Source organism: Ovis canadensis, chromosome X (genome assembly GCF_042477335.2).
Source record: "Ovis canadensis isolate MfBH-ARS-UI-01 breed Bighorn chromosome X, ARS-UI_OviCan_v2, whole genome shotgun sequence".
NCBI lineage: Eukaryota > Metazoa > Chordata > Mammalia > Artiodactyla > Bovidae > Ovis > Ovis canadensis.
The window spans coordinates 82,460,664-82,473,794 of NC_091727.1; the positions used below are offsets into that span (position 1 = coordinate 82,460,664).

The window sequence follows — 13,131 nt, forward strand, 5'->3', positions numbered from 1 at the left end:
TTTCTTTCCTTCTACTAACTTTGAAGTTCTTCTATTCTTCTTTTTCCAGTTGATTTAGGTGTAAAGTTACATTGTTTATTTGATGTTTCTCTTGTTTCTTGAGGTAGGCTTGTATTAATATGAACTTCCATCTTTGCACTGCTTGTATTGAATCCCATAGGTTTTGGGCTGTCTTGCTTTCATTTTCATTTGTTTCTATGCATATTTTGATTTCCTTTTTTATTTCTTCCATGATCTGTTGGTTATTCAGAAATGTGTTGTTTATCATCCCTATGTTTGTATTTTAATAGTTTCTTCCCCCTCTAGTTGACATCTAATCTTACCACATTGTGATGATCTGTTTTGAATTAAATTTTGTATATAATGTGTGTGTGGTATCTTCATTCTTTTGCATGTGACTATCCAGTTTTACTGGGGCGTCCTAGATGACTTAGTGGTAAGGAACCCACCTGCCAATGCAGGAGATACAAGACACGTGGGTCGGCAGGATCCCCTGGAGAAGGAAATGGCAACCCACTCCAGTATTCTTGCCTGGAGAATCCCATGGACAGAGGAGCCTGGTGGGCTACAGTCCATAGGTTGCAAAGACATTTGATCAGTCAGCTCTTATGGGTCTCCAGCTTGCTGACACAACCTGCAGATCTTGTCAGCCTCCATAATCATGTGAGTCAACTGGTTCATTTTCTCTGGAGAATCCTTACTAACATACTCAATATAAGTGGAACTATACAACATTTGTAGTTTTATATATGCTGTATTTCATTTAGCATGTTTTCAAGGTTCATCCATGTTTTAACATGTATCAAAGATACACCCTTTTTAACATAGGAATGCCCTCTAAAACATATATTATCAATACTCTAGTCCACTAAACTGCCAGAAGCATAAGTGTTTAATTCAGCCTTGAGGGAACAAGAAATTCTTCTTGGAGGAGATCATGTCTATCTCAGGCTTGAAAAAATGAGCCAGGTGAAAGGGTCAATAGGAAGCACCTAAAAAAATGTCCTAGGTAGAAGAAATAGTATGTATACAAATGTAGTGTGAGAAAGAACATGGTGTTTTTAGAGACCTGAGGGTTTCTTAGTATGAGTGGGACTTAGAGAGTAAAGGAGCAAGTGGCAAGAGACTGCACTAGGAGATTGGTAAGGTTCATGCCATGGTTAATTCTTGCTGGATCTAAGTTGAGTTGTTGCTGCTGATACAGATCATTAAGCATTCTGTGAATAAACTCATTTTTCTTCACCGTCTGATGCTTGCCACCATCTTGAATGCCATCAACATCCCTGAGGATAATCAACTTTTGGCTCTACTCTGCCTTTCATAGTGTCCTAAATGTCAAGTGCTAAGAGAGGTTTTGTGCCTATGAGATCAGCATACCTTCACTTTGCCATTCTGAAGAAATGGAGTCCAGTTATGGCCCTCTTGACTACTGGATATAAGGAACTCCTTCACATACATGCTGGTAAGCAGAGATTTCACCCCTTGAGTGGTTATTCCTGTAACTCTCATTGTCTTCTGGAAGTCCACTTGTAGCCACTCTTTTGGATTATTCACCTGGGGAAGTTAGAATAGTGTCTTGTTGATCATGATTTGCTCCCAGAAATCACCAAATGCCTTCTTAATCATAACTCAGCACTTATCACTCTGCATATTAATTATCTTTTTGCCAGTCCCCCGTATTAGACTCAAAGCAAGCAACTCGGGCTACCCACTTATAGCTGCCCAGTAAATGTTCACTGAATGAATGTATGAGCAATATACAGACTGACAAATATTAGCCCAGTACTGCATACAGATATTTTGTTTCCAGGAAGAAATGATCCCTAATAGGGATGAATGTGTGAATGCATATGGCACATCCACTAAATATCTGTGGGGTTTTCCATGCATAGTCACCTTTCCTTGACACTCTTGGTGGGAACAACCAGGTGACGGAAGTAGCTGAAGAAACAGTTCAGAGCTTTCCCTATTCTTTCCCAACCACTGCTCCTTATTCTGAATCAGTTAAATAGTAAATTTGTTATCTCTTACCTGGGGTCTCCAGGCATTTGTCCTCCCTTGAAGGTTAAGTCGGGCTTGTGAAGGAGACCAGGTGGCAAACATGTTGCTTAAGTGGGATGAGGCAGTAATCTGTGTATCTGATATAGCTTTATTCTCCATTCCCAGTGGCATGTTGCAACCTTGAAGAAATGGAACAACAGTGTCATCACAAGAACAGGTTGCAGCCAAAGTTCTGCCTCCACTGACATTCTAGTTGTCATCATGACATCATTTTCCAGGCATTAACTTTTGGATGTTATTGTTAACATGCTCTGGATTTTCTGGTCAGCTCTGCTAAGCTTTGTTGGGCTTTGATTTGCCTTGTTAATAGTAGTGTAGGATATGGCTGACCCTGGGGAATTCCATGGTTAGGATGAGCAAATGATGGGTTTGCCCAGGACTTTACTGGTTTTAGCATTGAGACTTCTGTGTCCTGGGAAACATCTCCCTCCCCATCTCAGAAAAACTAGTATGGCTAGTCATACTACCCATGGTTGGGAGTGGGAAGTACATGGGATGACTTGAAACTTACTATTTAAGTCACAGCCCATCAACTCCATGCGAAGAGTGCTGCGGATGCTGTAATGCGTTGGGTGCAAACGGATATATCTAGCAATAATTGGAGGGTTAAAAATATTGTGTTTTACTCCAGATGAATCCACATTGCCAAAGAACACCTGTAAAATGAAGACAGAATAAGAAGCAATTCCTCCCAATCAAGTTTTTTTCTTCTAGATTTGTTTGTGCATTTCTCAACAGCCCCCTGGTGGTTCAAATGGTATAGAATCTGCCTGTGATCCAGGAGATTTGGTTTGATCCCAGGGTCAGGAAGATCCACTGGAGAAGAATGGCAACCCTCTCCAGTATTCTTGCCTGGAGAATTCCATGGACAGAGGAGCCTGGTTGGTCCCAGGCCATGGGGTCACAAAGAGTCAGACATGGCTGAGTGACTAACACATTCACTTTTCAACAGCACCCAACACTCAAAACCATCCTGGCTAGACAGGTGTTAGAATACAAAAGATGAAGGAGAAAAATTATAGGAAGAAGAGTGGATCAAGGGAAATTAGGTCTGTGCAGGTGAAGTAGTCTACACTGGGGTCCTGTAAAATGTTCATCAAACTCCTAATTTATCCACCCCCTTCTTTCCAACTTCATAACCAAAAATTTGTTTTCTACACTTGTGACTATTTCTGTTTTTAAATAAGTTCATGTGCATCTTTTCTTTAGATTCCACATATAAGCAATATCATGTGATATTTGTCTTTCTCTGTCTGACTTACTTTACTCATTATGTCAATCTCTGGGCACAGCATTATTTTTGATAAGTAGATCGGCTTCATTTTAACTTCAATTCTTATGTCTTGATTAAGAAGACATAGGAAAAAAATAAAAAAAATAAAGAAGACATAGGAAGACAAAGTATCTAGATATTTAATGTAATCCCTATGGAACTCAAAATGCTCCATTTTACAGGAATGTAAAAGCCAACCCTAAATAGATATGGAATTTCAAGGGACCCTGAATAGCCAAAATAATCCTGGAAAGAAGAAAAAAGTTGGAGGACTCAATTCCGGATTTCAAAACTTATTCCAAAGCTACAGTTATTAAAACTGTGTGGTATTAGCATAAGGATAGACACACAGCTCAGTGGAATAAAGAATCTGGAAATAAACTCATCAGTTTATTCATGTATATAAATCCCAAAGAGTTGAAAACAGGCATTCAAAAAGAACCCATACAGGAATGTCTACCACAGTAGGCACAAGGGAGAAGTAACCCAAATGTCCATCCACTGCTGAGCAGATACAAAACATGTGTGGTCTAGCCATCCAGTGGAATACTATTCATCCAGGAAAAGGAAAGAAGTGCTGATTTGTGCTACCACGTGCATGGGCCCTATGCTCAGTGACAGCAGCCAGACAGAGAAGGCCACCTACTTATTGTATGCCTCCATCTCTGGGAAGTCTCCAGAACAGGCAAAGGGCTGTGGATAGGAACCTGATGAGTGCTTGCCTAAGGACTATGGGGGTAGGGTGGGGGAAACTGCAGGAGTGGGCAGTGGGAAGTGACTGCCTGGCTGGGACAAGGGTTTCTCTTTGCGGTGGTGCCAACGTTTTGGAACTAGATACAGTGGTGATGGTGGTCCAGCACCACCAGTGTATACTTGGTGCTACTGGGTAGTCTGCTGCCTTCTCTGTACAAAGGTCTCCTCCCGTGGAAAGGGAGAGTTCCGACAAAGAGAGGATCCAGTGGGCAGGGTGAGCAGGATTCTGTCAGCGTCATGTCTTTGCAGGCTCAGGCCTGCGGGGGTGGGGGTGGGGTGGGGGGCATGGGAAATCAGTGATCTTAAGGAGTCTGCCTGTCACAGACTGTGTGCCCCGACCAATGAGGGGCCAGTCCATGGTTTCTAGGAAATGGAGTAGAGGTCTGAGAGTACCGGTTGTCTTGAGAGGATGGGACCAGCTGACTCATCCCGTGGCACCTCATCCCACCGCACCGCAAAGCGAAGCCTCGGAGGAATCGGGATCAATGGTCAGCATGCCCAGGGAAAGGGGCCATTGAAGGTCGTCTCGTCGCCACTCCCGCACCGCCTGTGCCGAGCTGTCTTTCTCCGTGAGCCACGTGGAGCGCCTCCTGCGGGAAGGCCACTATGCCCAGCGCCTGAGCTCGTCCGCACCCATCTTCCTAGCAGCCATCATGTAGCACCTAACTACCAAGGTCCTGGAGCCGGCAGGCAACGAGGCCCAGAACAGCGGTCAGAGGTGCATCACCCCAGAGCTGGTGGACATAGCAGTCCACCACAACGTTCTGCTCAGCGGCTCTTTTGGGATGACAACCATCTCCCTGGTGGCCCCAGCCCGGCACTAGCTGCTCAACCACACCTGGGTCCCGGGTCCCGGGCCCCCAGACGGGCCTCCCCCCTGCTGTTGGGCACCAGGCCTGCTCACTGACTGACTGCACAGCCCGGTGCCTCGGGCCCAGTCATGTTGAATTAATAAGTGTTTCAAGACATCCCTGTGTGTGCTTCAAGTCACTTGGCCTGGGAGGTGGAGGTGGGACACCCCTCCTTCGAGAGGTGGGGGTCGGGGGTCTGACTGGAGCGGAGGGGGAGTGTTGTGGGTATGGGTGGAGTCGGGGATGGCAGGCAGAGAGGAGCGGTCGCCCACGGTGACAGCGCATGTGGTGGCCCTGGTGAGAGAAGCTGGCTGTGGCGAGGGTGCGATGGACAGGGGTCTGTGGGGGAGGCCGGGGAAAAGAAGGCTCCCCCGTCGGCTCTGAGCAAGTAGGAGCCAGGCCAAGTCCCCAGAGGGACCGGGGTCCTGGTGGTGACGTTCAAGACTGAGAGGACGGCATCGTGGCAGAGTGAAGGTGCCAAAGTGACCAACCGCCTCACGGCGTGCGATGCAGGGATGGTGGACAGCGTGCAATGCAGGGATGGTGGACAGCGTGCTTGACAGGGAGGGGTTCCCATGGGCGTAGGGCCTAGATGCCCATGGAGGCAGGGGCCTAGACCACAAGACTGCGGCAGAATGAGGACTGGGGTGGGCGGGACAAAACCCGTACGTATGCAAAGTCGGCATCAGGGTCACGCGGGGTCACCAGTTGACTTTTTGGTCCTGTGCCTTTAGAGATGCCTGGAGATGCCCTGCTTGGCAACCTGCGGGAGCAAGCTGTCACCTAGCAACGGCCGGCTCCCCACCAGGACTCGCTATTTGCATACGGCGCCGGCAGCCAATCACGGCCCCACTTCCGTACCCGCTCTTTTGCATATCACCCCGGCGACGGGAGCGTCTGGGCTGCCGGGCCGGCGCCTTAGCTCTACGGGCCGGAGCTGGACGCACGGTCGCCTCCCGGTTGCTTCAGCGCGCCTGGAAGCGCCGGGGTGGCGAAGATGGCGGCTTCCGCGGCCAGCCTGGGCGGCGGCGGCGCGGGCCCGGGGCCCGAGCCAGGGGACTTCTTGGCCCGCTACCGCCAGGTGTCCAACAAGCTCAAGAAGCGGTTCCTGCGGAAGCCGAACGTGGCGGAGGCCGGCGAGCAGTTCGCCCAGCTCGGCCACGAGCTGCGCGCCCAGGAGTGCCTGCAGTACGCGGCCTGGTGCCAGCTGGCGGTGGCGCGCTGCCAGCAGGCGCTCTTCCACGGGCCCGGCGAGGCGCTGGCGTTGACCGAAGCTGCGCGCCTCTTTCTGCGGCAGGAGCGCGACGCGCGCCAGCGCCTGGACAGCCACGCCGCCGCCGGGGAGGCCCTGCAGGCCGCTGCCGCCGCGCTGGGCGCCGCCGTGCGCCTGCACCTGGAGCTCGGGCAGCCGGCCGCGGCCGCCGCGCTCTGCCTCGAGCTGGCGGCCGCCCTGCGCGACCTAGGCCAGCCGGCCGCCGCCGCCAGCCACTTCCAGCGCGCCGCGCAGCTGCAGCTGCCCCAGGGGCCCCTGGCCGCCTTGCAGGCGCTCGGCCACGCCGCGTCCTGCCAGCTGCTGGTGCGGGACTACAGCGGCGCGCTGGCACTCTTCACGCACATGCAACGCCTGGCACGGGAGCTCTGCGGTCTCCCGCCGCAGCCCCCGCTCCCGCAGCCCGCCGCCTCCGGCCCTCCGCTCCCGCTGCTCCTGCCCGGCGCGGGGCCGCCGGCTGCCGCCGCCCCGGCCACGCTGGGCGCCTTCGCCGACGTGCTGGTCCGTTGCAAGGTGTCCCGCGTGCTGCTGCTGCTGCTCCTGCAGCCGCCGCCCGCCAAGCTCCTGCCGGAGCACGCGCACACCCTGGAGAAGTACGCCTGGGAGGCCTTCGACGGCCACGGGCAGGACAGCAGCGGCCCGCTGCCCGAGGAGCTATTCCTGCTGCTACAGTCCTTGGTCATGGCCACGCACGAGAGGGACATGGAGGCCGTCAAGTCGCTGCAGGTGGAGATGTGGCCCCTGCTGAGCGCCGAGCAGAACCACCTCCTGCACCTCGTTCTGCAGGAAACCGTCTCCCCGTCGGGCCAGGGGATCTGACGAATCCCTGAGAGGAACCCAGCCACGCTGTGCCTGTTCCTGAAACTCAGGCACGGGCCTGCGCGTTTGCGGGAGCACGAAAGATCTTGATCCTGGCGCTTCTGCTTCTGCAGTGTATCTTACTTGTCTTGCCACCGGAAGAATGCAGTTGACTAAAGTCACCTTGTTTCCATAACAGTGGCAGAAAAAAAAAAAAAACCCCATATAATAGAATCGGAGGACACAGCTCACCTCACCAGAAATTTCAACATAAACTGGAGAATGCCTTGGGTTCCTTTCACCCAATCGTCCCCCCATCGCCCAGAAGGCTCCACTTTCCCCACATCCTTGTTTCACACAGGATTTATTTGCATAGCTCTGGCTTGGAACTCTAGCTGCATGATTTTTTTCATGGTGACTTTGATTCTTTAGCGTATTGTGATGTCTGCCTGCGTGATCGCCCAGTTCCTCCTTTGTTCCATGCGCCTTATACGTTAGAATCGTTGTATTCAGTACTCCGCGGTTGTCACTACAGCCCTCAATCCATGATAAAGCCTTTCTGACACTCCTGACTTGTGGTTTAGATTGATCTCCTCTGTAAAATGGGAATAGCTTATCTACCTGTCAGAAGGCAGAAGCACAAACAGATAGTTCCCGTTTAGATCCGAGGTGGATTCATTCACTCGAAATGGACACTGTGCCTTTGAATCTACAGAGATCATTTGCGATGTGGTCTTTAGCTGCAATGCATGTTTTCGGTACAAACGAGGTGGGCCTGGGAGTAGGGGTGAGGACGGGGTCAGCTCCAGCACAGTGGTGTCAGATGTGCAATGGAGTTGTTAGTTGCGGTTGTTCCGAGAGGTCCAGGTAATCCACATGGGCAGGTTTTACTTGTAGTATGGACCCTTCTACAAATCTTCAACTCAAATATATAAAATCAGCATGCTTCTTTGGTCTAGTGTGATCACGTATATGCCAGACTGTGCCCTTGGTCCCCAGAAGCAGGGTGGCGTTCCATTTTTAGACACTAGATTTCTGGTCCAAATGATACATGCAAACTGACTTTCTCAGGTTTTCTTTAGCGCTGACTGTGATGACAAGAACTCTTTAGAATATATTCTCATTCTCTTCCATTCAGTTTGGGAAAATGCATCCTTTAGGCTGAAGTTGTAGACAGCACTAATCTTTTGGGGGTGAGTTTTAAGCACTCAGTTTAGGAATCTATCTTACTTTTGCATATTTGGTGGGGAGGGGGAATATGTGGAGTGTTGTATGAGATAAGTGCCCCCAAATGGGTGGGACATTTAGGGTATGCTTTTGGACCTCTATTTCAGCAGTGGCTAAGCAAGTATAGGGGAGCCCACTGGAGACAGATGCAGGCACCCCTCCTGTGCCCTCATGTGGCTGCCAGGCAGGGTCCTTCCAAGCCCTAAAAGCCCAGTCCAACTTATTGCCAAGGCAGTGAGGGTGCACGCTCCCTTGTGTGTTTGCTTTTTCTGGGACACTCAGCCCTGGCTGCCTCCCTTACCATCCTTAGGACAAGAATGCTCAGGAATGAATTATGGAGTGTCCCTGGTGAGAGCATTTGGGTTTAGGTGCAAAGTAAAGCCTCCTTTGTTGTTGTTTAGTCACTAAGTCATGTCTGACTCTTTGTGACCCCATGGACTGTAAGCCCACCAGACTCCTCTGTCCATAGGATTTCCCAGGCAAGAATACTGGAGTGGGTAGCCATTGCCTTCTCCAGGGAATTTTCTCAAGCCAGGGATGAAACCTGCATCTCCTGCACTGGCAGATAGATTTTTATTACTGAGCCACCAGCAAAGCCCTTAAAAGCTTGCTTTGAGGGAGTGAGGTGAGGAATTACCACAGAGCCTGGTATTGCATATTCAAGCCTAACTTTAGAAAACACTAAAGGCTGTTTTCTGTTTGCCATTGGCTCATTTATGTATCTTCTTCAGACACTTTGTAGCACAGAGAGCTGGGCTAAGGCCACATCAGTGATTTTGACAGAATTCTCTTGCTGTATATCATTACCTGGTGTCAACATTAACGCTGATTTCTAACAACCAAAGATAAATATTTTAAAAGGACAGGATTAGTGTTCTTTTAAACTTGAAAACCAAAGGGAAAGATCTGCATCACTGACAGTTCAAAATTCACATTCAAAATATTATGAAATATTGAAAATAGTAGCCAGTGAAGCAATGATCTTTAAAAGGTGTTGGGTTCTTTTACTCCCTTTATGAGGAACTTCTGTGATGAGACGTTGCTTATGAAAAAATATTTTGCATGTGAATGGTTGCCCAGGTGGTTTACACCTGGTTTCCTGGAGTTTCCAGGTGGCACAGTGGTAAAGAATCTGCCTGCTGATGCAGGAGACTCGGATTTGATCCCTGGGTGGGGAAGATCCCCTGGAGAAGGAAATGGCTACCCACTCCAGTATTCTTGCCTAGAAAATAAAATGGACAGAGGAGCCTGGCAGGCTACAGTCCATGGGGCTGCAAATGACTGAGGGACTGAGCATGTGGATGGTACAAAGATTTTTAAACATTTGAGAACCATTATACTGGAGGAAGATGACTAACTGAAATGTGTAAATTAATCAAGCATGCTCTGGGATGACAGAGTTCTGGTTAGTGTGAACTGTAGAGACATCTCTACTGCCATTAGACTAGACCACCAGTTCAGAAACTTTTTCAGTAGAGGAGATGTAGATATTTCAGTTTTTTCGATCCAACTAAACATTCAGTGACTAATATACTATGACTAAGGGAGGTTTTCCCTGGAATGCAGCACTGAGTTGTGCTGGAGCCAGCTAGACTAGCTTGTGAGAAGCAATTGTGGCTGGCTGCTCCCAAGTCTGCATTCAGTGACCTTGCATCAGCAGCTTGAAGTCAGGTGTGATGGGAAATATTTACATCATGGAAATCCGCAAATGTTACAAATAAAGGCCCTTCCCCTGACTGTCCTCCGCTTTGCCCCAGAGCTGGTTGTTAAACATTCGCCAGCCCGCCATTGAATGAGAGTATAATTTATAGCAAAGAGAATAAACGTGATCATATCCAAGATGCTGAAAAAGCACTTGATGAGATTCTACAGCCTTTCCAAATAAAGTAGGAGCAAGAAACTTTTTAAATGTTATAAAAAATATTTGAAACTAACTGAACATTATATTAAACAGTGAAATATGGGATCCATTCCCATTAAAGTCAGAAGCAAGAAATACTCATTTATAATAAAGATAATATGTCTGTATCTATACATACTATCAAACTTCAGACAAAAGAACAAAGAGCATTTTGTTTACCACCCAAGTCTACAAAGACTGATCTGCTGCAGCTGGTGATAGACAGGGTACTGGGTGTTCAGAGGAAGAGATTAACAGGATAACAGGATGAGGCACTGTGTGTTTCAGGAAATTCAAGATGATAACAGGATACTCTGTGCTTTGGACAGACAGGTCCTTAAGTAGTTAATATGCATTTCAAGAAGAATTGTAATGAACCCTGCTTTTTGCATCTTTCCATACATAGAAAAAAAGTATAACTATGGACTTGAAACCTCTGTTCTTTGTGAGTACCTGTAATATTTCACCAAGATGTATGTCTGACTACATGTATGCCTTAACAGCAAAACATGTAAACTAGCTTCCCCTCACCTCTTTGGAGCAGCTCCCAGAGCTATGTGAGAGACTTGTCTCCCAGACTAGTCCTCAGTAAGACCCCGAATAAAATTTAACTCACAACTTTAACATTGTGCATTTTTCTTTTAGTTGACAACACAATATATACATATTTATGTGTCTGTGTATATATCTCTGATTATACATATATTAATCACAAAAACATTTAGAGCGATTATTATTTTCCATTTACCAGGGCCTGTTAGCACAATCCCCTGGAGAAGGAAATGGCAACCCACTCCAATATTCTTACCTGGAGAATTCCATGGATGGGAACCTGGTGGGCTACAGTCCATGGGGTCACAAGAGTCTGACATGGAAGTCAGCATAATGTCTTCCATGTAATGGAGCAGTATGGTGTTCTGTGGGATGTCAATATATTTGGGGTCCCTAGGGTCTATATTAGGAGAAGGCAATGGCACCCCACTCCAGTATTCTTGCCTGGAAAATCCCATGGACGGAGGAGCCTGGTGGGATGCAGTCCATGGGGTCGCTAAGAGTCAGACACGACTGAGTGACTTCACTTTCACTTTTCACCTTCATGCATTGGAGAAGGAAATGGCAGCCCACTCCAGTGTTCTTGCCTGGAGTATCCCAGGGATGGGGGAGCCTGTTGGGCTGCCGTCTATGGGGTCGCACAGAGTTGGACACGACCAAAGCGACTTAGCAGCAGCAACAGCAGGGTCTATATTGGGCTTCCCTTGTGGCTCAGTTGGTAAAGAATCTGCCTGCAATGCAGGAGACCTGGGTTCAGTCCCTGGGTTGAGAAGATCCCCTGGAGAAGGGAAAGGCTACCCACTCCAGTATTCTGGCCTAGAGAATTTCATGCGACCATGGGGTTGCAAAGAGTCGGACAGGACTGAGTGACTTTCACTTCACTTTCAGGGTCTATATTACGATAAGGAACAAAGGAACTGGCATCACTTTGAAGCATCAACCATGAAGTTCATACTCTTGTTCCCACTTTGTAAATGCAAATCTATTCTGACTTTGGTTGTCAGTGTGAATGAAGAAGAAAGCATCCTCCAGGTCTGTGGCTCCATATCAGGTGCCTGGTGCTGTGTTAATTTGCTCCAGAGGAGATACCACACTTAAGAGTTGTGATTTTCTTTTTTATCACCACCTGACTAAATTTGTGATGATCTGTCACTTTTCCATAACTCATCTGGCTTTTGTTAGTAGCCAAACACTTAGTGGTCTAAGGAGACTAGCCACTGGGTTGGAAGGCAACTATTCCAGGTGGAGCAACTGAAAGACTTGTGTGCACAGCAGGGATGACTGCTTCAGAGACTGGGGAAAGGTCACCTCCTTCAGCAGAGAAGGTTTAGGGCAATTTAGAGGTTTGTGGTTCACAGCCTCATGCATGTCTGCCTAAATGTACCCACCCCAGGTCTCAGAATTCCACCCATTTCCATCAGTGCCATTACCTTAGCATAACAACCATATCAGGGCTGACCATTTAATTGTGACTGCAACTCTGCAATTCACATGCTCTGCTCCTAGCTTTGGTATAAAGTCCAAGTATCTGCCTATAACCCCAGGACATGGAAGACTCCTCTAGAACTCCATGATTCTGTCAAGAATCTATATATATATGTTCATGGATGTTCTTTGTATATATTCATAACATTTAATTTCTTTTTCCCCCTATGTATGCTGAAAAAGAAGATGCATACTCAGTTGTGTCCAACTCTGTAACCCTGTGAACTAGAGCCCGCCAGGCTCCTCTGTCCATGGGATTTCCCAGGCAAGAATATTGGAGTGGGTTGCCATTTTCTTCTCCAGGGATCTTCCCACCCAGGGACTGAACCTGAGTTTCCCATGTCTCCTGCTTTGTAGGCGAGTTCTTTACCACTGAGCCACCTGGATAGCCCGGACATGAAAAGAAAACAGGTCACTCTACTGTCAGATGATGCTAAATTGGTTGCCATAGCAACCAAATGCTACTAACTTCCCAATGTCTTCCTTCCTTATCTGAAACTCATCCTATTGTATCACTGATGATAATCTGAGAAATTGTGATGCCACCACATGTCATGGGTTATTCAACATCCAGTCTTCTCCCCAAGTAAGGAATTATACCTGTCTTCCTTGAATATATTAGCAACATAGTCCTAGAATTCTATTTGGAGTGTCTGTTTCCTGCGGCTACATAAGAGATCCTTCAGGCTACCTTTTTTGTCCATAGGTCCATCATCACTCTATTGCCCATGAGTGAAAAATGCTTTTTTGGGGGGCTAAGATGTTGAAGCTGAAACTCCAATACTTTGGCCACCTGATGTGAAGAGCCGGCTCATTTGAAAAGACCCTGATGCTGGGAAAGATTGAAGGTGGGAGGAGAAAGGGACAATAGAGGATGAGATGGTTGGATGACATCACTGACTCAATGGACACGAGTTTGGGTAAACTCTGGGAGTTGGTGATGGACAGGGAGGTCTGGCAT

The 13,131-nt window shown here is 48.0% G+C and overlaps 3 protein-coding genes across 5 annotated transcripts in view; 2 read left to right on the plus strand and 1 right to left on the minus strand.

Moving 5' to 3' along the window:
- Positions 1–13,131, minus strand: part of F8 (coagulation factor VIII) — a 135,170-nt gene that overhangs the window by 11,045 nt on the left and 110,994 nt on the right. For all 3 annotated transcript variants that reach the window (XR_011446413.1, XM_070291927.1, XM_070291928.1), the window contains 3 exons: positions 2,573–2,717; positions 2,032–2,180; positions 1,378–1,554 (listed from right to left, as the gene is read on the minus strand). Coding sequence is in view for 2 of the 3 variants with exons in the window: in XM_070291927.1 (XP_070148028.1) it covers positions 1,378–1,554; positions 2,032–2,180; positions 2,573–2,717 (471 nt within the window). In the remaining variant the exon portion in view is untranslated. The remainder of the gene's footprint in view (positions 1–1,377; positions 1,555–2,031; positions 2,181–2,572; positions 2,718–13,131) is intronic.
- Positions 4,582–4,911, plus strand: H2AB1 (H2A.B variant histone 1). Its single transcript, XM_070291929.1, is given in 1 exon segment — positions 4,582–4,911. A coding segment is annotated over 1 exon segment (330 nt).
- Positions 5,818–10,757, plus strand: LOC138930382 (40-kDa huntingtin-associated protein-like). The gene has a single exon (XM_070290518.1). The coding sequence runs from the start codon at positions 5,936–5,938 to the stop codon at positions 7,025–7,027; it is 1,092 nt and encodes a 363-aa protein (XP_070146619.1). The 5' UTR covers positions 5,818–5,935; the 3' UTR covers positions 7,028–10,757.